Source organism: Amphibalanus amphitrite, unplaced genomic scaffold, assembly GCF_019059575.1.
Source record: "Amphibalanus amphitrite isolate SeventyFive unplaced genomic scaffold, NRLGWU_Aamphi_draft 000805F_arrow, whole genome shotgun sequence".
Lineage (NCBI taxonomy): Eukaryota > Metazoa > Arthropoda > Thecostraca > Balanomorpha > Balanidae > Amphibalanus > Amphibalanus amphitrite.
The window spans coordinates 131824-152617 of NW_024882299.1; the positions used below are offsets into that span (position 1 = coordinate 131824).

The following is a 20794-nucleotide window of genomic DNA, read 5'->3' on the forward strand; positions in this document are numbered from 1 at the left end:
AGCCGTTAAGCGTCAATTTACGGTGTTGGTGCTACATTCTTGTCATGCATTCACTTTGCCTCTAAGGTCGATCTCGGTACCTATCGTCTTGTTTTAAGTCGCTGAAGTTGGTTTTGTGTAAAAAATTCGACCAAGTATCAGAGTACATGCTCAGTTGGTTTATTGGATGTCCACAGGCACCGTTCAACGAACTCGACGTGGAGGAACTCACGCAACTGGTGGCACGATTCAACAAGACGGTCGTCCAGCTGGAGAAGGGCCTGCCTCCCAACAACGTCAACGCCGTGCTCAAGGCGAAGGTGGACGACTTCAGAGTCAAGGTACGGATATCACAGGGCAGTCACCTCACTCGACGTAGTGATGTAACAGCGTGTCGGCGTCGTACGTATGCGTCGGTTTCGATTCGTGTGACAGTCGTCACTCGTCAGTCATAGCCTGCTGTGCCGCAAAGCACCTGTGTAGTGCGGCACAGCATGCTCCAAGTTCGTATTATGTGGACTACATGAACGGGCCAGAGGATGAAGTGACTGGGCAGTCTATGCTGGTGAAGAATAGTGAATTGCTGTTTTATATGTCTTATATGTTTATATGTAATATGTGTTATGCGTTGCGTTACCCTAGGGTCAGTCCTGCGTCCGTTCGTTGTCCATTCAGAGTACCGTCTATCATTCGTCCCCAGCTGACCTGTACCGTCTATCATTCGTCCCCAGCTGACCAATACCCTGCACTGTCCATTCCCAGCTCACCACAATCGCCGACCTCCGTAACACCACTCTTCGGCGTCGTCATTGGGAGGCCATTGAGCGCCTGCTCGGCCGTCCGCTGCTGGACCTGGACGAACAGACGCCCCTGACGCTGCGCCTGCTCATCGACTATCAGGCGTTCGCCAAGGCCGAACAGATCAAGGAGATCTCTGGCCAGGCCAGCTCTGAGGCCAGCCTCGAGACGCTGCTCGGAAAGGTGGGCGATGGGCGGTGCTGGGTCAGATTAAGCTGGGTCCAGGCTTGGTCCGACGTTGTATCTAGAAACGCTGAGTTTCAGGAACGAGACCCCCCACTCATAGTACTGGCTCAAGCACTTCCTTGGAGTGTCCTGAAAAGATCGAAAGCCAATAGGAATATAACTTCAAAAATATGTGCAGCTATATTTTGACGTAGAATAGACTAGCTGATGTGATAGAATATTTCTTATTTACGCCCATCGATAGCCCACTGTCATAGACAACTCTACATCACTGTAATACAGTAGTCTACGAGTATGCCGCTGTGAATAGTGTTTTTGCAGTGTTATGTCATCACGCGTCTGTCGCGTCGGTCAGGTGGAGGCCGTGTGGAAGTCGACAGAGTTCAGCGTGGTGCCTCTCAGCGGACAGAAGGACGTCTTTATTCTGGGCGGCACGGACGACATACAGCAGCTGCTCGACGAGTCGAACATCAACATACAGGTATGTAACCGGACACATCACACTCCGCATTCCTGTACACATGCATGTCGTATGACAGCTCTACATGGGTGTAAGTGGTCTGTCATTGCGTGTTTGGTGTACAGTTGTCGATCATGATTAACAAAACATGACGCCACTAGAACTTACCAGCATGTTTGCGTGTGAGACTGACGGCGTTTCGCTCCTTTCAGACCATCTCGTCGTCCCGCCATGTCGGTCCAATCCGGTCCCGTGTCGAGGACTGGGAGAAACGCCTGGACCTGTTCGCCAAAACTCTGGTCAGGAGACACTACACACTGACAAACAACCAAGCTTTAATGTTTGTATTCCAAGGCGCCATTATAGGGCGCCTGTTGAATTTGCTTAAACGTAGAAATGCACCTCTGTTCACCCCTAAACGCACCTCCTGTGGAATGCCTGAGTTTGGCAATCAGCTTGAGCCGCGGGAGACATTGTTGTGATGTTAATGATTGCCGTGTCCGGCCAGTCGACATGTTAGTTTGGTGGTAATCTACAATTGAGTAATGGAAGATCCACACAACACATATATGTTTTCAAATATAACCTTATGTTCAATGATTGCGAAATGCAAAAGGTTCCAAAATTAATTACAAAATGAATATATTTCGGACACTGTCCTTCTTCAGTTCAGAATTGCAAATTAAATCATTTAGTCACAACAGCGCCAGAATATGTCGATAACAGCTAAGTTAGGAAGTCTCACATCGGTAAATTCTCGCGCAAAATAGACAACCATCTTACAGTTGAAATGTTCACAAGGTACCCTTTCATATAAATATAATGCATGTGTCCACAATTTACACATTAATTCAACCCTATCATCTATTAATCACTAGACCACAAGCATCTAGTCGTCTATTCGACCATCGAGCCATGCAATCAGTCAAACATCCAACCATCCATGTACTCACACATCACTCAGCTATAGATAATTTGACAATCAAGTCATCAAAGGCCACCATATTACATCAAAGAGTACATATAAGTACTTTACCATTAAACCATTCTTTCAAACCTCGAAACAATACTCAATCGTTCAATCATTCATGTTCATCCATGCATTCATACATTCATTCATTCATTCATTCATTCATTCATTCCTTCATTCATTCATTCATTCATTCATTCATTCATTCATTCATTCATTCATTCATTCATTCATTCATACATACATTCATTCATACATTCATTCATACAATCATCCAATTATTCAGTCCTTCATTCATTCATTCATTTTCTCACACACCATTCATCAATATGGTTGAATGTGAAAGCCACTTGTCATCAATACACACATGATCAGTGAATCAGTGGCAAAGGCATCAGAACAGAAGACGTTACAATAGCGAAGTTGTAAATGCTGTCCTTCTTCGGACACTGAAGAAGGACAGTGTCCGAAATATATTCATTTTGTAATTAATTTTGGAACCTTTTGCATTTCGCAATCATTGAACATATGGTTATATTTGAAAACATATATATGTCATAATGCTGTTCATACAAGTACTTCGCCATTTACTTGCAATCCACACAACACGTTGGATTTCAGGGAGTGTGCAACGTTACTGGATTTTCGTGACGATCCCGAAGCTCGCACCCAATGCGTTACCACTTGCATTGATCAGGACCCCCGCCTCACCCTGTCCTGTCCCACAACCCTCACCGTCGTGTCCCCAGGACGAGTGGCTGACCTGTCAGCGCACCTGGCTCTACCTGGGCTCCGTGTTCTGTGCGCCCGATATACAGCGGCAGCTGCCCACTGAGGCCAAACTGTTCATCACCGTCGACAAGTCGTACAAAGACATCATGCGCCGAGTCTATAAGGTGAGGGAGGGAGCGGTTCGTTGCCTGTGTCGTCCGAATGAGGGATATTTAAACTCATTTCCATCTTTATCCTAATGATATCGTGATAAGTCGTGAGACAGTACCAAAAAGGAGTGAAAATTCGGAGAGTACCTTGCCGCTGTATTGTAACACACTCATTTTATTCAATTTATTAGCGCTTTCGATCTAACACCTGTGAACACGCACAGCTATGTTCTCTGTCATTGAGTTCCGCATGTTCTCCGTCACGATCTTCATGCCGGCGCGTGTTTCCGCCGTCAGGTTCCGCTGGCGATCCGCGCCGCCACTCAGGCCGGTATGCTGGACGCCCTACAGACCAACAACGGTCTGCTCGACCAGATCATGAAGTGCCTCGAGGCCTATCTGGTAGGTTCCGCGTTCCAAGGCGAGATACAATTAATCTGGGTTAACGATATTTGTTGCAACAATACGCACTCAACGTAAAGCAACGCTCGGCATGATGTGTCTGTGTCCGATTGATTCACTGGGGTGACGTGTCCACCAGTATTCGTTTTGTTCCAGTACTGACAGTGACCGTTTGTTTTGCAGGAATCGAAGAGAGTCATCTTTCCTCGGTTTTATTTCTTGTCGAATGATGAGCTGCTGGAGATCCTGGCCCAAGTAAGACACTCTACATAACGTATTCACACCCTGTATCGGCCCGTGTATGCTTCACAATACTTGCCAAGGCCAAACGCAGATGTCAAATTATGTAGCTGACCGAGTTTGATTCCTTTGCTGCCACCAATCATCCATGTTCGCCAAATGTTTGACGCTCCTCTTCTCTGATGAGATGGCCTATCTTGATTCTTGAGGGATAAGACGTTTTCTTTTTCAGACGAGAAATCCACAGGCTGTTGAGCCTCACTTGAAGAAGTGCTTCGACGCAATTCATAAGCTGGAATTTGGCACGAAGGAAAATGCCGAGGGACAGATAGAAATGAGCAACGAGATTCTGGCCATGCTCTCGCCAGAAAAAGAGCATGTCCCTCTAACAAAGGTATGCAAATTGAAAATGGTTTGCTTCCGTTTAACTGAAGGGTTTCCCATTTTCGGTGCACACATTTATGCTCGTTTATTCTTATCATAAATGTTTACTTCAAAATGTTTTCGGCAGCACCTAAATCATTCGTATTACATACTCATTTAATATTCGTCCAGGCTTTGGTAACGATCCTTTGGTTTACTCCCGTGACGGTTGACAGGGTCTGAAGGCTCGCGGAAACGTGGAGGACTGGCTGGGTAAGGTGGAGGAGGCCATGTTCACCTCGCTGCGGCGGGCCATGAAACAGGCGCTGCTAGACTACGCAGAGCCCAGCAAGGAGGCGTGGGTCACCTCGCATCCGTCCCAGGTAGAGTAAAGACAGAGACACCATCCCGTGGAGGCTTGGACACCCCTCCTCATCCTTGCTACAGAAGAAATACGGGACACAAGACCCCCCTAATCAGCTGTCCCAGGTAGGGTAATTACGGGAGATACGATTATGCGTGATCACGTCATGAGCCGAGACTGGCAATAAACGTAGGGCAGTCGTGTCTCCCTCGTCATCCTGTCACCAACTCCCATAGTCCCTAGTTCCCCACATCACGTCGGACCTGCCGTCGCTCTCCGGCGTCTGATCTGCTGTCATTGGCTCCATTTAACCTGCTGTCACCGTTTCCAGGTGGTACTGACCGTGTCCCAGATCGTCTGGTGTCGAGACGTGCACGCCGTCCTGGACGGAGACCACGACCGGCTGGCCGCCATGAAGGCCTTCGAGGACGAGATGTTCCAGGTCGGAGAAAGTTTTGGGAAGGGGCCATTGTGGATATTGTTGTAGACGGGTCGTGTGTTGCGTAGTGATTGTACCGCCGCTCATTTTCCGTTGCCTTCAGCCAAATCAATGCGAGATGGGATGAGCGGATTGCGGTAGTACGGTGACAGTACCTGAAAATTCGCCAGCAACAAGGAAAAACGTATTTGCTCTTGACCTGCATCAGCGCACAAGATATGGCTATTGTCTGATTGTCAAGACCTAATCGCTCCGTACGTGATCGTACTTTCCCAGACGCTGAACCAGCTGGCGGCGATGGTGCGCGGGGAGCTGAAGGACCTGGAGCGGAACGTGCTGTGTGCGCTGATCACCATCAGCGTCCACTCCCGGGACATCATCACCGGACTGGTGCAGTCCCAGTGCGACTCCAGGTAGGGCAGTGAAACTGGACAGTAGACAGATGAACAAAATGGCGAGGAGCAGATCAGTTTCGTCTGCATGATGCCGCACTGTTCGACACCAGTATCAAGCTTTTGAGTGTCGAACGAACTAAATTTGCTTTAAAGTTCCGTTGATGGTTTTGGGTTTTCCATAAGGAAACACAAGAAATAACTTATTGCTGTACGCAGAGTGACGATCCGACCATTATTAGACTGTGCGGAGACCCGCTCAGTCGACCTCAGTCGTTACCCGGAGTGAACCCTCGCCGTAACTGACTGGTCCGTTCTGTCCTGTGCAGCGGCAGTTTCGAGTGGCTAAAGCAGCTGCGCTACTACTGGTCGGTGCAGGCCGACACCTGTGAGGCGGCCATGAGTCTGGCGCGCCACACGTACGGCTACGAGTACCTGGGCGCCTCGCCGCGACTGGTCATCACTCCACTTACCGACCGCTGCTACCTGTGTCTGATGGGCGCCCTGCAGCTCGACCTCGGTCAGTCAGCAGGGGCACGGGGTGTTGTGGTTAGGGTGGTTAGGGTGTCTCCCGCTTACCGACCGCTGCTACCTGTGTCTGATGGGCGCCCTGCAGCTCGATCTCGGTCAGTTAGCAGCGGCACTGGATGGCGAGGTGGAGGTGGGGCTGCTAGGGACAGCTCGAGAGAAAGCCAACAGCTTCAGAGTACGCTTCTGGCGGATATAGAACGAGCTTAGCGTTGTGCAACTTTTGCAATGCACCTGACATGCTACTGGCTCGTCGATAGACCGTGTAACGCACTAACTCCTGTTGATCCGGCAGGCGGAGCGCCAGCAGGACCAGCCGGCACTGGTAAAACGGAAACCACCAAGGACCTGGCCAAGTCGCTGGCCATCCAGTGTGTCGTCTTCAACTGCTCAGAGGGCATCGACTACAAGGTCAGTCCTTGACTCAGACATCGACTATCTTGTTACTTGACACACAAAGCGGGATTCTACATAGTAGGACATGGTCTAACCCTACTGAATTAACACCTGGGAGCATAATGGACAACGGGATTCATGTCCTCACGAGCATGAAGGAAACTCATGGGTCACCCGTCCCTCTCTCGACAGATGATGGGTCGTTTCTTCTCGGGTCTGGCCCAGTCGGGCGCCTGGTGCTGTTTTGACGAGTTTAACCGGATCGACATCGAGGTGCTGTCGGTGATAGCGCAGCAACTCATCACCATCCGCGGCGCTAAGGTGGTCGGCGCGCAGAGGTGAGTGGCATGTCGGACCTTGGAGCTACGGGGATAGCCGGGCTGGTGGCAGACTTGGCGACGATGTGCTGGAGTTAATGAAATATTTTTGATGGGATGACGCAGTTCAATGCCTGAACGCTTACTTTGATACGTTTGCGTTTCGGGACCACTACGGACCCTTATTGAAGTTCCCTTTTAGGACGTATTCTATTCAGAAGTAGGTGGAAGTCTGGCTCTCTTGCTCTCCTGTCAGTTCAATTTTATCCCGTAACGAGTTGGTTGCTGTGTGTTTGCGCCAGGTTTATGTTCGAGGGCCGCGAGATAAAGCTGGTACGCAGCTGTGCAGCGTTCATCACAATGAACCCGGGGTACGCGGGCCGCACGGAGCTGCCAGACAACCTGAAGGCGCTCTTCAGACCCATCTCCATGATGGTGCCCGACTACGGTAAAGGGTCCGGTCGGCCTGGGCCGGCCACCTGATATTGGGTAGGGCTTCACTGTTTTTCAGCCGCTGCCAGGCGAACCACTTATGAAGATTTTGATATGCTAGAAAATGATCAAAAGATCTGTTAACATGTACTTTGGAAGGGCCGGGGCTGCAGCTGCTATGTCATAAAACATATTGTTTACATCACATTTATGTACCAAGCCTCTGAAATGACAATTGTTTAGTAAATTACATTACCGATGTAAATCACAACACAAGCGCTCTTATATTGCGTCCATTTCTCTGGCTCCCACAGGCCTGATTGCCGAAGTGATCCTGTACTCTGAGGGATTCGAGTCGTCAAAGAACCTGGCCAGGAAGATGGTGCACCTGTTCCGACTGTGCTCCGAGCAGCTCTCCCAGCAGAGCCACTACGACTTCGGCATGCGGTAAGTGTGCCTGATTTACCCGCATTTTGGGGGAAACTTACATTAGAGAGTTGAATGGCTTTCGACCGATAGTTTTGTTTCACGTTGAATGGAAGCCGACGTGTGTGCAATCCATGTTATCCCGCTCAATATTGGTCCCCCGACCTCCTTTGGCTGGTTGCGCTACTCGCTGACACCCGTTTTGGATTGTGCGCCATTTCGTTTTCGGTCCCTCGCTCTCGTCTCTGGGTTGCGTCGTTGTCTCTCCTCTCTCACTCACGCCCTCCTCTCGTCTCCATCAGGGCGCTGAAGTCTGTACTGGTGATGGCCGGTCGACTGAAGCGCGAAAACCCGCAGATTAACGAGGACATCGTGCTGATCCGTGCACTCCGAGACGCCAATGTGCCAAAGTTCTTGTCCGATGATCTCGTACTCTTCAAGGTGAGTGTAAGGGTATGTTGCAACGATAGTCACTGTTTGAGGTATGATTTGCTGATCAACAGAAGGGTCATATATTGCGACCTTCCGAACGATTTTTTTTTAGAATTGAACCGGATTTCCCTTTGAGTCCTTTTTTAACGTGTAAAGGTTCGACACGCTACATCACGGTCACATATTCTGGCACAAGTCGTTAATTACTCCAACATTCTTGTTTGCACATAATTGCAGTACGACTTATGGCCGCCGAAACCTCTTGTCAACATGCACCACGATCCTGACCCATAGTTCTTGCTAACTCATTCGGTCGACAGGCAATCCTGGACGATCTGTTCCCGGGAGCCGTCATTCCCGAGATCGACTACGGTCAGCTCAAGGAGTGCATCATAGACGTGATGGTGTCGATGAAGATGCAGCCAGAGCCGTGCCAGATCAGAAAGGTGAGCTTTCGTCGACTAGCTCCGAACACCCTCGGAAACGCTCTGTGTACGAAGTGTGGTGAAGGTTTGTACGAAGCACTGTTCTAGTCTAGAAACCTGGCATTCAATGTTTGGCGCGATTTTGGAGTATGGTCAGGTTAAACTCTAGGTAACGGATATACCTATTGGCTTCGGAGTGAATCTCAGCGTCTGTCTGACACGCATTTCAGGCTTCAACTCATTTATAAAAGATAGCCGCGGTTGTTGTCGCGGAGAACGTAGCTCCATGATTGACCGCACGCGTCAGATAAAGCCAGTTCCATTGTAGCGGATGCAATGATATTTGGATTTATCAAGTCCGTTCTGGCGCCTGTTTCAGGTGATCCAGTTTCACGAGACGATGATCGTGCGCCACGGAGTGATGCTGGTGGGACCGTCTGGCGGAGGCAAAACCACCATATACAGGGTTGGTATAATTGGATGAGACCATAAACGTCGTCTGGATTCTCTCACGTTTGCCATCGATATTTATGACTGCAGTGAAACTAATTTCCGTAGCCTTTTCTAAGAACATTGTCGCGTTTCTGGCTGTTTATTTGCCGCGAAGTTCCGTGCAGATTGATGACGGCTGATTTCCGCCACGGCAGATCCTGCAGAAGTCGCTGACAAAGATGCTAGAGGACGGCCACGAGTCGCCCTACTACCGGGTCGTGCACGTGGAGGTGCTCAACCCCAAGTCGATCACCATGGGCGAGCTGTACGGAGAGGTCAACCTGCTGACGCTCGAGTGGCGCGACGGTGTGCTCGGTCGGCTGGTGCGCGGCGCCGTCTCGGTTAGTACTAAACCGTCACAGACTGGCGGCGGTCTGCGGGCTCCCGCCTCAGACTGACACGGCTACCAGCCTAGCGGCGCTTTAAAATGAAGTTATACGTGAAAATGTATATCAATGTACTCTGTGACAATTTTGAGATAACATGCTCATTTTAGTCTTTTTGACTGATAGAGAAAGGAGCTGAACTATTTACTTGACGGTGTGAATCTTCGTACATAAGTGTGATTTTCTACCTTCTTTTTTTTGGGGAGAGGGGGGGGGCTGAACAGGATCACCACACTTTATCCGACCTTTCTACGCCTATCTGCTGTAGGACACCACGGAGGACCAGCACTGGATCGTGTTCGACGGACCCGTGGACGCCGTCTGGATCGAGAACATGAACACCGTGCTGGACGACAACAAGCTGCTCTGCCTGACCAACTCGGAGCGCATCAAGCTCACGCCCGGCGTTCGCATGGTGTTTGAGGTGGACGACCTGGCGCAGGCCTCTCCGGCTACAGTCAGCAGGTGGGGCCACACAGGGGACCCGGGGAGGCTGGTGGTTCATGGGGTATTTCATTAATGTCGTCCGATCAGGGTACGAGGAGAGGTGCGCTCGGTAGCTTGCCGAACAATTCTGTGACGTGTCCGTTTTGTGATTCGATGAAATGCTAAGGAAATGAATCTGCATCCAGGACAATTAATATGTCATGGTTGGATTTCTTGGGTCATTGTCACGACGTGCAGTGTATAGTGTATACGTATGATGTTTATAGACCTCTGTAAAGCAAATTGCTCTCTAAACCACCAGTCGCAGGACGGTATCGCGTTTGTCGACTCCGGCGATACAATTAACTGCGCGTATATGACCGTGATTTATTCACAGGTGCGGTATGGTGTTTGTCGACCCCGGCGAGATGAAGTGGCTGCCATTCGTCAAGACCTGGCTGGACGACCTCCAGGAGACGGGTCAACTGCGCGACTACATGCGCGACCAGCTGCAGCAGATGTTTGAGCGATACGTGGAGGACGGCCTGCGCTTCGTGGCCCGCTCCTGCACGCAGGCCATGGCGCAGGCCGAGGTCAACAAGGTGGCCATGATGTGCCGGCTGATGACGAGCCTGCTGTTCGGGCCGGGCGGCCTGAACCCGGTCAAAGAGCCGCTGCGGCTCAACGAGCTGCTGGCGCAGACGTTCGTCTTCTGCTACCTATGGACGGTCGGCGGGAACCTGGTGGAGCAGCACCGCGAGCAGTTCGAGCAGTTCATCCGCAAACAGCTCGAGGACAACGCGGAGGTCAAGTGAGTGGCGATCCACCGGGAGGTAGATAGATTGCGGGGGCAGGCGACGAGGGTCAGCTGCTGGGAGAGTAGCGTCATTCGCCTGCTGGGCATATAACTGATGGTTCGTTTCCCTTGAAAGTAAATGAGTGTCCTTGAGAGAGATCGAAGGCATGGTTGCTTTATGCATGACATGCAGCCTAACTATTACCTAAGTGCAATGTGTGTCACAACTCACAAGCGTACGAATGACTATTCGATAAGACACGACAACGTTTCCTACCTTCACGCCACTGCCCCGATATCCCGGCAGACTGCCGACCCACTCTGACCTGTGGAGTTTCCGGATGGACTACACCAACAAGAAGATGGACCCGTGGGAGCGCATCGTGCCCCCGTTCCACTTCGACCCGGAGATGTCGTTCGTCAACATCGTGGTGCCCACGGTGGACACGATCCGCTACAGCTACCTGCTGGACAAACTGCTGGCCGTCAACACGTCCGTCATGTTCACCGGAGGAACTGGTCAGTGTGTGGCGGCAGCGGGAGCTGAATCGCAAGAGCCAGCCGTCAGCAGGTTTTTTAACATCAGATGAGGCCTTCTTTTTGATTAACTGGTAGGCAATTGCTTGAACATATTCTGTCACTGTAAACATCCTAAGCCGGCTTCTATATCGTGCAAATCTGCATTTTGGACCATGCTTGCACCCTTTTTCTTACGGCAGAGTGTTTTACCCCGCTGCCGTCCTCACTGTTCCCTGAGCTCACGCATTTCCACCGCGCAGGTGTCGGCAAGTCGATCATCGGCCGGTTCCAGCTGCTGGCGCTTGGCTCCAAGATCGTGCCCGTGTTCTTCAACTTCTCTGCCAACACGACGTCGATGCGTGCCCAGGAGGTGGTGGAGAGCAAGCTGGAGCGGCGCCGGCGCACCGTGCTGGCCGCGCCCGCCGAGAAGAAGGTGGTCGTCTTCATCGACGACGTCAACATGCCCCGGCCCGAGATATACGGCGCTCAGCCGCCCGTGGAGCTGCTCAGGTAAATTACGCACTGATTGGGACGATGGAGGAAAATGATCTAGAGGCTATTTGTGGCTTGCTATCGTGGCGTCTTGTTCTTTTCATATCTCGAATGGTTCATCCTGCATTATAACGTACGGGTGTTTATCGAAATATTAGGCCTTGCGTTATTTTCACTTCTAAGCGATCTTTCAACTCCCCAGACTCACTTCCTAAGGCCACTCTGTCCGGCAATGTTTCTTCTGACACTCCTGTGTTCCCGTTCCTTATGGCCGCCCCACACTGGAACTCGCATGCGGGTTGCGAGTTTTCGGGTTTTCGGGTTTCTTCAGAATCAAATAACACAATCCAAGCTGAGTGACCCACACTACCGTGTAACAATCCAGTCTGCATATTTTTAGGTTGCGAGCCACCTTGCATCGCATTCCAAAAGTTGATTTTGAGTCAACTTTCGATTTTCCTCGCTGCGAGGTCTGCGAGTTCTGCGAGGTTTGCGGGTTTTTCGTTGGAGTCGAATTTTGGTTCGTTGCGCTGGTATTGCGACTACATGTAATTTCCTGAAGGTGTACCGGCTTCACTGCTTTCATGAAGTTACCACAAGGGAACGGTCTAATCGCTCTATGAATTAGTTTTATGCCCACAAACTCAAAACCCGCAAACTCGCAACCCGCATGCGAGGTCTAGTGTGGGGCGGCCTTTACAGGCAACTGCTGGACTTTGGAGGCCTATACGACCGCAAGGAGCTGTTCTGGAAGTCGATCCAGGACGTGGTGGTGTGCGCTGCGTGCGCTCCACCCGGCGGCGGCCGGCACCAGCTCAACGGACGCTTCCTGCGTCACTTCTGCATGCTGCTCATCCCGCAGCCCAACGAGGCCACGCTCGTCCACATATTCCGGGTGAGCGCAGAGCGGTAGAGCCGGGGAAACCCTTACGCTCGGTTTCATACTTAGCTAGAGATGGGACAGTGGATTTCTTCTCAGCCATGATGATGTCCCTACTCGTTCAGATGAGCAGATGCGGGATGACAAGACCAGGCTCCATCTTGTCACCGATATTATGCCACTGTGGACGCTGTAAGCTGGTTGGTGACCGAGTGTCTATCGCTGTCCGCAGTCGATCGTGCACGGTTTTCTGGCCGGATTCGCGGCGCCGGTCAAATCACTGGCGGACGCCATCGTCAACTCGGCCGTGGAGATCTACATCCGGATCAGCCTGGACCTGCTGCCGACGCCATCCAAGTCGCACTACATCTTCAACCTGCGAGACCTCTCCAAGTGCATCAACGGCGTGCTCCAGGCCGATCCCAGCGTCATAGTCGATAAGGAGCCCATGTTCAGGTCCGTGGGTAACTTCGGTTTCGGCGAGCTGCTTGTACGGTAGCGTTCTTGGTGCAAGGAGCGATTCGTGGATGGAGCTTGGCTATTTCTTCTTGTGGACGTCAGACGATATAAATGTTGTTTTTCTGGAATGCGTTTTCGTTGCGTTGATTATTTAGAATCTACCGCGTTTCCACAGGCTGTTTACGCACGAAGCCCAGCGCGTGTTCCACGATCGTCTGGTGACCGATGATGACAAGATGTACTTCAACACGATGATGTTGGAGGTAGCCGGGCGCAACTTCGCCATCAATATGGACCCGCAGGTGCTGCGCGACACGCCCATTCTGTTCGGAGACTTTATCAAAATGGGCGCCGAGGAGGACCAGAAGATGTACGAGGAGTTCAAGGATCACGACAAGCTGCAGAAGGTCCTCCAGGTAAGGACGTCTGTATAATAATCGGTGATGACGTTTCACAATTTGTTTGGGTATTGAAGCTTAGGCATTTTGCTTTCAGCGTATGTGATCACGGCAAATTCCAGTTGAGATTAGCTTCCATTTCCGAAAACGGTCATTTTAAATTCCATCTCACATGATGCGCACACATATTCTAGCAATGATGCCATGAGTGTGTGTTGTACTTAACGCAATGGCAACCTCCCTACCCGACAGGATTATCTGGACGACTACAACGTGAGCGGCGGTCGCGAGATGCAGCTGGTGTTCTTCCGGGACGCTGTGGAGCACGTGACGCGTCTGGCACGCATCCTCCGCACGGACCGTGGTAACGCCCTGCTGGTGGGCGTGGGTGGCACCGGCAAACAAAGCCTCACCCGCCTGGCCTGCCACGTCAACAACGCCACGTAAGGCGGGATTTGACCTTCAGAGGGGATGGTGCGATGTGAAGCTTTGTGGAACGATGCCGCGCCCTGGAATCGCAGGCTAGGACCGACGCCAGGGCAAAGTTCCACCGATCGTGCCAGAAGTGTTGACATCTTGTAAGGAGCACCTTGTAGCAAAGTTAAGCGATTACGTTGCTTCAGCGTCTCGACAACGTCTTGGCCCGTATATTACGTCGTGCTATGCCCCCGCCACAGGTGTTTCATGATCGCGCTGTGCCGCGGCTACGACCACACTTCGTTCCGGGACGACCTGCGCCAGCTGTACTGGCAGGCGGGCGTGCAGCGCAACAAGACCGTGTTCTTCTTCGCCGACTACCAGATCGCACAGGAGGAGTTCATGGAGGACATTGACAGCATCCTCAACTCGGGTGAGCATCGTCCGTGACAGCCCTAGCCCAGCAGCGCGACATATTTGGACGTGCCATACACCGTAGATTCAAGGTCTGAACGATCCCAAAGATAAAATGCAATTGTTTAACACAGGCGAAGGTTCGCACGCCCCCTCTCCCCGCCCCCTGTCACACAGACGAGATGTGATTCTCGCCCCGCCTCTCACCCTCTTGCCCCCTTACGGCCTCACGCTGGTCTCCCATCTTTCACAGGCGAGGTGCCCAGTCTGTACGATCCGGAGGAGTACGAGAAGGTGATCATCGCCAGCCGGCCGTTCGCCAAGCAGGCCGGCATCCCCGAGGGAGACCGTGACGCCATCTTCAGCCACTTCATCAGTCACGTCCGCTCCAACCTACACATCGTGCTCAGCATGAGTCCCGCCGGAGAGGCATTCAGGTCGGTGGACTGCTGTCCGACCAATATGGGGGGGGGGGAGGAGCTAATGGGACTAGAAGACAGGTCGACAACGGGGAGAAGCGGTAATGAGTGATAGGCGTCACAAGTGGAATTCGTGACGCTCGTCTCGAAAGAGAGTGTGGATGAATAATTGGGCCAGGCGATCGGGTGTCGCATCAAAAATGTATTGTTAAAAACGCATGACGTATGAAACGTGTTATCGTGACGCAAACAGGCTTGCATCAAACAGCCTTGCTATTTGATATTGAGTCGCACTGCGGCTGACCCCCATCACGTCCCGGCGTCGGCAGGTTCTACTGCCGCATGTTTCCGGCCGTGGTCAACTGCTGCACAATCGACTGGTTCAGCGAGTGGCCCGCCGAGGCGCTGCTCGAGGTCGCCAGAAAACTGCTCAAGAAGGACGAGATCGGCGACCCCGACCTCACCGAGAACATCTGCAAGATGTGCGTCACCGCCCATCAGGTACGGTGTGCGGATGGTGGGGCGAGGCGAGAGGATGTGTTTGTGGGGAGGGGAGGGGTGATACAAGACAGGCTGGATGGATACATCAATGCTAATGGATTGATTAATATAATTTGCTGGTACTCACATCGATTTCGTGGCAGTTCAAAATTAAATAACCGTGGGAATAAAAAACGCGATTCTTGTCGCAATATTAAAATGTCCCACGTTGTCGCTTTTTTCGTCAGGACGTGGTGGAGGCCAGGGCGCGCTTCCTGAACCAGCTGAAGCGCTATTACTACGTCACCCCGACCAGCTACCTGGAGCTGATCAACCTCTACGGCACCATGCTCAAAGAGCAGAAGACCAAAATCAACGGGGCCAAGGAGAGAATCTCCAACGGTCTCAAGGTTTGTATCGGAGCGTCAGAGCCGTCCGTCGTCGTGGTTCACGAATCAAACACACCTCCGGTTGCGTTATAAATCCGCTGGAAAGGCTCCTCGCTAACCCTCACTTTCCTGAATATTGATACAACACTGCTAAGCCCGCTCCGTTTGCTTGCCGAACGTCTTCCTGGCACCTCTGACTACAGTCATGTCACCCCGTCTCCCAGTCCCTCTAACGCTGAAAGGTGCTCCCCTGACCCGCTCTTTCCACCCGCTGTGAACCTGCAGAAGCTGAAGGAGACCAACAGCCTGGTGGACACGATGTCGGTGGAGCTGGTGGCGCTGGAGCCGGAACTGAAGAAGAAGTCGGCCGACACGGAGCTGCTGATGGAGCGGCTGGCCAAGGACCAGTCGGCCGCCGACAAAGTGCGAGAGGTCGTCCAGGTGGAGGAGGCTGCCGCTAAGGTGAGAGAGATGGGCTGAGACGGCACAGAACACAGGTCGGACTCATTCACAGACGACGCAGAGAAGAGTCAGCTCGATCTGCAATAATGCCGGAATCGTGCCATTGCGGACATTCATTCATAAATGAATGTATTGCCTAGACTTATTTCTGATTGCTGAAGCACAATTGGTTAGTGCATTTTATCTTACAGGATTAGACCGAAATGTGTTGCGTTGCAATTGCGCTAAGCCTCCATCTGACCTACACTTTATGCACGGTCCCTCAAATGCCGCTGCCGTCACCCCGCCAGGTAAAAGCCGATGAGACGCAGACGCTGGCCGATGACGCCCAGAAGGACCTGGACGAGGCGCTGCCGGCGCTGGAGGCGGCCGTCAAGGCGCTGGACTCGCTGGACAAGTCAGACATCTCCGAGATCAAGGTGTTCAACAAGCCGCCCGAGATGGTGCAGATCGTTCTGGAGGCCGTGTGTATTCTGCTCGGCGCCAAGTGAGTGGTGGCGTGGCGTGGTGGCGGTGCGGGTGGCAATGGGCTGGGCCTAGTGCACTGATATATTAGGGAGGGTCTGTGATCACATAGTAAACGGTGGGGGCAGGTCCTGTACACACTGCACAGACTGCTAATAACAGCTACTGTTAATTATGCGTACGGTAAGTCTATATCTTGACAAATACTCGATATGTTAGTGTTTGATCGCCGCTATCTCAACTGGCGCCGAATGCATTCCGGCAGTATGTAGCGCATTCAGAAGCCTCGAAAATTCCTCATTAATTGACATGTTAGCGCCGCAGTGATACGAATGCTTGGAATATGTGGAGTTTGTGGTCCCCGACCGCCCAGTCCAGCCCGCAGCTGAGCAGTGAGGGGTGTCTGGTTCCTGTTAAACGCGGAGCAGTTGGAACTGTAGCGGTTGTTGCGGCGCCTGGAGTCCACGTTTATGATATAGCGCTACTAGGCTGCTCTTTAAATCACAAAGTACTGTCTGTGCGCGCACAAGGCATGGAAAGATAGTCGTTAAATTAGACCCCGGTCAAAGATAACTGATATCTGTAGGCGCTGTGATATTAGTTTCTAACATGAAATAACTAGAACGATGTTTATTTCAGAACCGATTGGGCTACCGCCAAACAAGTACTGTCGGACAACAATTTTCTAAAACGGTTGATGGAATATGACAAGGAAAATATTCCGGAAACGGTGCTGCGCAAGATCAAAAAGTACATCGACGACCCCAAGTTCGTGCCGGAGGTGGTGGAGAAGGTATCCAAGGCCTGCAAGAGCATGTGCCTCTGGGTGAGGGCCATCGACCTATTCGCGAGAGTCTTCAAAGAAGTGGAGCCAAAAAGAGCAAGGTAAGCACTGCATGCAGTATGTTCGGCTAAACGTTGTTTCAATTGAAAGTGCGCTGGTTATTTGATCATTATACTGTTCGCAGCTTCCACTATGCGTAGCATACGTTTTTACGATAACATCCTAAACACTTCAGCCTTATATCAGTTTGTTATTTTGTTATAAGATCGATATCTGCTGCCAGTGGTATATACGATCGGTATTATGCCTCCGGCAGCGGTACCGTCAGATCCGTTCAGCACGCGTTCCTGGGCGCACGTGATGCACTGAGGACAGGCGTGTCTGTACTTTCTCCGATACATGGCTGGAGAGCACAGTTTATTTATAGAGCACCCAATAACCGCCCGCTGAGGCGTGTGTCGCACGAGCTGTGAGTGTGTAAGGACCCATTATTTACACACATTTAGGGTGTCACGTTCGGATGCATGCGCTGAAGCACTTACGAAAACAAAAAGATCTACAAAAAAAACGTCCTAGCCAGCTTCCTTATGCTGGCTTCAATTACGTGCGCGCTAATGAAAAGTATCATCCGCAAACTTCCAAGTATATTATTTTGCCACCAATTACAACTTCGATACTTAACATATCTTGTACACTGCATTGATTGACAAGCTATAAATAGTCTTCAACAAAATTTTACATCATAGGCAAGAGCAATCCCGGTTACATTTAAATGGAAGCCAGTGTATTTCTAAAAAATCCAATCGGTATAGCCATAGCCATAAAAGGACCGTCCTTTTCATGTGGAAAGTTTCTATTCTTGATACCATACCCCACATATAACAACATTGATCAACTATCAAAGATTCTTAGTCCACATGTTCATCATCAGTCAGCACCGCACAAGTCGGGACATTGTCGTCACTGACGTCGTCCGGTCAGGATGTTATTTGAAGAAAAAAAATATATCGACCAAAAACTAACAGGTTTACAATGCTGACATGATTATGTTGACTGTATTCTGTCGTGCTAGCAATACAAGTAACTTGTTTGAGAGGGAATCATTCCTTCGAGCAGCTTCTTATGGGTCTTATGCCTCATATATTAATCGATCGAGTTTGGTCAAGCCCTTTACACAACTTCACTCAGATCGAGTACATATCTTCACAAAGCTAGATTTCTCTTGCATCACGCACCGCGACTTCGTATCCGAGACCGTCGTCACCGTGTTTTCTGTACGTCTCTGACGGTCTCCGGCAGCGGCCGGCCGGCCGTCTCGGGCAGCACGAGCAGCGTCACCAGGCCGGCCGACACGGCCAGCACGCCGAACACCACGCTGGGCGCCGCCCAGTGCCAGCCGCCCAGGCCGTAGGCCACGTGCGGACTCAGCGCGCCGCCCACCGACTCGGCCATCGTGGACAGACCCAGCGCCGCATTGCGCACCTCGGTCGGCATGTACTCCTCCAGGTGGACGTAGATGACGCCGAAGCCGGCGCCGATCGCCAGCTTGCCGAGCATGCCGAGCAGCAGCACCGGCCAGCCGGGGGGCACGGCCGGCACCGGCAAGATGGCCGCGCCCGTCAGCAGGTAGGTGGCGGCCATGACGGGCCGCCGGCCCAGCCGGTCTATGAGCGGCACGGCGGCCATCGAGGGCACCTCCACCAGACCGGAGAGCAGCATGGCCAGGTAGGCGTTGTCGGCCAGCTGCGCCGCGTCGAACGCGATGCCGTAGTAGACGACGGCCATGACCACCCAGAGCCAGGCGGTGGCCAGCGAGAGGCAGCACATGCGGCGCGAGCTGAAGAGCAGCAGCGCCTCCCGACAGCGGCTGGCGTCGGCGACCGGCGGCGCCAGCGACAGCCGCCGCAGCCGCTCGGCCACGTCGGCCGGCAGCGCGAGCCCGTTGACGGCGGCGATCTGGCGCAGGCCGGCGGCGGCCCGCTCGGTGCGTCCGTGCGCCGCCAGCCAGCGCGGCGACTCGGGCAGCAGCCAGACGCCGGGCAGCAGCAGCAGGCCGGCGGCTGCGCACACCAGCTGCAGCTGCCACCAGGAGCGGAGCAGCCAGCCGGCGGCGGCCGTCAGCATGATGCCGGCGGCCCAGGGCAGCACCCAGACGAGGCCGGCCACCGAGCGGTGCCGCTCGCCCACCGACTCCATGCACAGCGTGAACAGGCAGATGTAGAGGCCGGTGTGGGTGGCGGCGGTGGCCGCAGCGCCCACCAGAAGCGTCCACAGGCTGGTCGCTGCGGCCATCAGTGGTGCGAACACGGTGAACAGAATCACGGTGACGGCGGCGCCACGCGCCCGGCCATACCAGTCTCCCAGAATGCCAAACAGCGGCGCGGCCACCAGGGCCGCCAGCATCTGTACGGTGAACACCATGGAGCGCAGGTCGGATCTGTCGCACACCAGCTCAAAGTCGGTCACCACCGTGGACTGGTAGACGCTGTGGTCAAACTGCCACTGCACACAGGCGGGACGCGGGCCGTCCGTGGCGTTGGAGCCGGGCACGAAACACGACTCGACCTCACAGCCGGCCTCGGTGGGCACACACGAGAGCGAGTTGTTGGCGGCGTCACGCACACACCAGTGGTCAGGAGAGTCGACTTTGAAAACGATGCAGAAGGTGTCGATGGCGGCTGTGAGGGCGCCCAGAGATGTAGCAAAAACCAGGAGCAGTTGGAAACGCCCGCCTCCACCAGCCAATTCAAGCAGGTCGTCAAACGTTTCTTCTTGTGATGGCTCTTCCCGTTTTGCAACTTCCGACTCTTGAACCGCAGTCATTTCCAGACTGTCGGTCTGATGGGGCTTTATACTGCCAGTCATAGTTGAGCTTGTTTGGGCGCTGCAATGATTTCAAAAGACCAATTGAGTCCCACGTACTGCGATGGTTCTATATTTTTGGTGCAGGCCAAAGTGCAGCGATTGGAGACTGCGACGTTTCCCAAGGCCGAATGGGGCCGGACGGTCAGTTGCGCTGGCGTTTCAATACTATAGACCGGCGCGAAACGGTAGCGCAGGTTTACTCAGAGAAGCGTCAAGGGACCTTGAGCCTGCGATCCCCTTTGGTCAATTTTCGTGTCGAAGTATCGGTCGTTTAGTTCCGACTTTTGAGGCCTCGACGTGTTTTCGGGTTTTCTTGTTTCTGCTGGTCGGCTCTCCGTCGCTTCAAACACCAGCAATGTTTTACCTCTCACAAGCTGAACCGTTCGATTCCTGAGCAGCTAGCCGAAGCCATTTTGATTGCTCCACGGGATGCCTCTTTTTGCTCCTCCGATCGACGGTCGTCTCTCCGAAGACTCGCAAACCTCTTGTGTCACACAGCTCCTCGTCTCACTCTCTGGAGCCCCTCCGCAGTCCCTCGTGTACTGCTGCGCTGTACCGGCGCGGACGGGGGCACTCGTCACCGCTCACGGCGGACTCCGGACCGCGACTGGGCGCCGGGAGGGTACGGGTCGGTCCGGCCAGCCGCGGCCCTCACCCGCCGCCGCGCCTGGCCGCCCTGCAGTCACAGTCGAGCCGCTCCCAACAGAAAAACGTGATGGAATGAATGGACTCGGGTCGCGCTGACGCTCGGTGCATGTCTTATTCCAGGTCAAATCCATATACAGTGTATGCTAAAGCAAATATACACATTCGAGTACAGC

At 52.7% G+C, this 20794-nt stretch overlaps 2 protein-coding genes across 2 annotated transcripts in view; one reads left to right on the plus strand and one right to left on the minus strand.

Annotated features, from left to right (window-relative positions):
• Positions 1–20794, plus strand: part of LOC122366423 (dynein axonemal heavy chain 6-like) — a 47043-nt gene that overhangs the window by 5633 nt on the left and 20616 nt on the right. Inside the window, exons 14-48 of the mRNA XM_043338668.1 lie at positions 177–320; positions 742–960; positions 1319–1444; positions 1636–1722; positions 3143–3289; positions 3572–3676; positions 3860–3931; positions 4149–4310; positions 4516–4662; positions 4975–5085; positions 5359–5495; positions 5804–5994; positions 6298–6413; positions 6591–6736; positions 7018–7163; positions 7462–7594; positions 7876–8014; positions 8326–8451; positions 8810–8896; positions 9078–9263; positions 9577–9773; positions 10132–10545; positions 10838–11049; positions 11310–11559; positions 12244–12436; positions 12654–12877; positions 13056–13296; positions 13531–13721; positions 13956–14128; positions 14363–14546; positions 14858–15029; positions 15257–15418; positions 15683–15859; positions 16150–16346; positions 16964–17209. Coding sequence (XP_043194603.1) covers positions 177–320; positions 742–960; positions 1319–1444; positions 1636–1722; positions 3143–3289; positions 3572–3676; positions 3860–3931; positions 4149–4310; positions 4516–4662; positions 4975–5085; positions 5359–5495; positions 5804–5994; positions 6298–6413; positions 6591–6736; positions 7018–7163; positions 7462–7594; positions 7876–8014; positions 8326–8451; positions 8810–8896; positions 9078–9263; positions 9577–9773; positions 10132–10545; positions 10838–11049; positions 11310–11559; positions 12244–12436; positions 12654–12877; positions 13056–13296; positions 13531–13721; positions 13956–14128; positions 14363–14546; positions 14858–15029; positions 15257–15418; positions 15683–15859; positions 16150–16346; positions 16964–17209 — 5960 coding nt within the window. The remainder of the gene's footprint in view (positions 1–176; positions 321–741; positions 961–1318; positions 1445–1635; positions 1723–3142; positions 3290–3571; positions 3677–3859; positions 3932–4148; positions 4311–4515; positions 4663–4974; positions 5086–5358; positions 5496–5803; positions 5995–6297; positions 6414–6590; positions 6737–7017; positions 7164–7461; positions 7595–7875; positions 8015–8325; positions 8452–8809; positions 8897–9077; positions 9264–9576; positions 9774–10131; positions 10546–10837; positions 11050–11309; positions 11560–12243; positions 12437–12653; positions 12878–13055; positions 13297–13530; positions 13722–13955; positions 14129–14362; positions 14547–14857; positions 15030–15256; positions 15419–15682; positions 15860–16149; positions 16347–16963; positions 17210–20794) is intronic.
• On the minus strand, positions 17751–20567 carry LOC122366433 (organic cation transporter protein-like). Its single transcript, XM_043338680.1, has one exon. The coding sequence runs from the start codon at positions 19971–19973 to the stop codon at positions 18369–18371; it is 1605 nt and encodes a 534-aa protein (XP_043194615.1). The 5' UTR covers positions 19974–20567; the 3' UTR covers positions 17751–18368.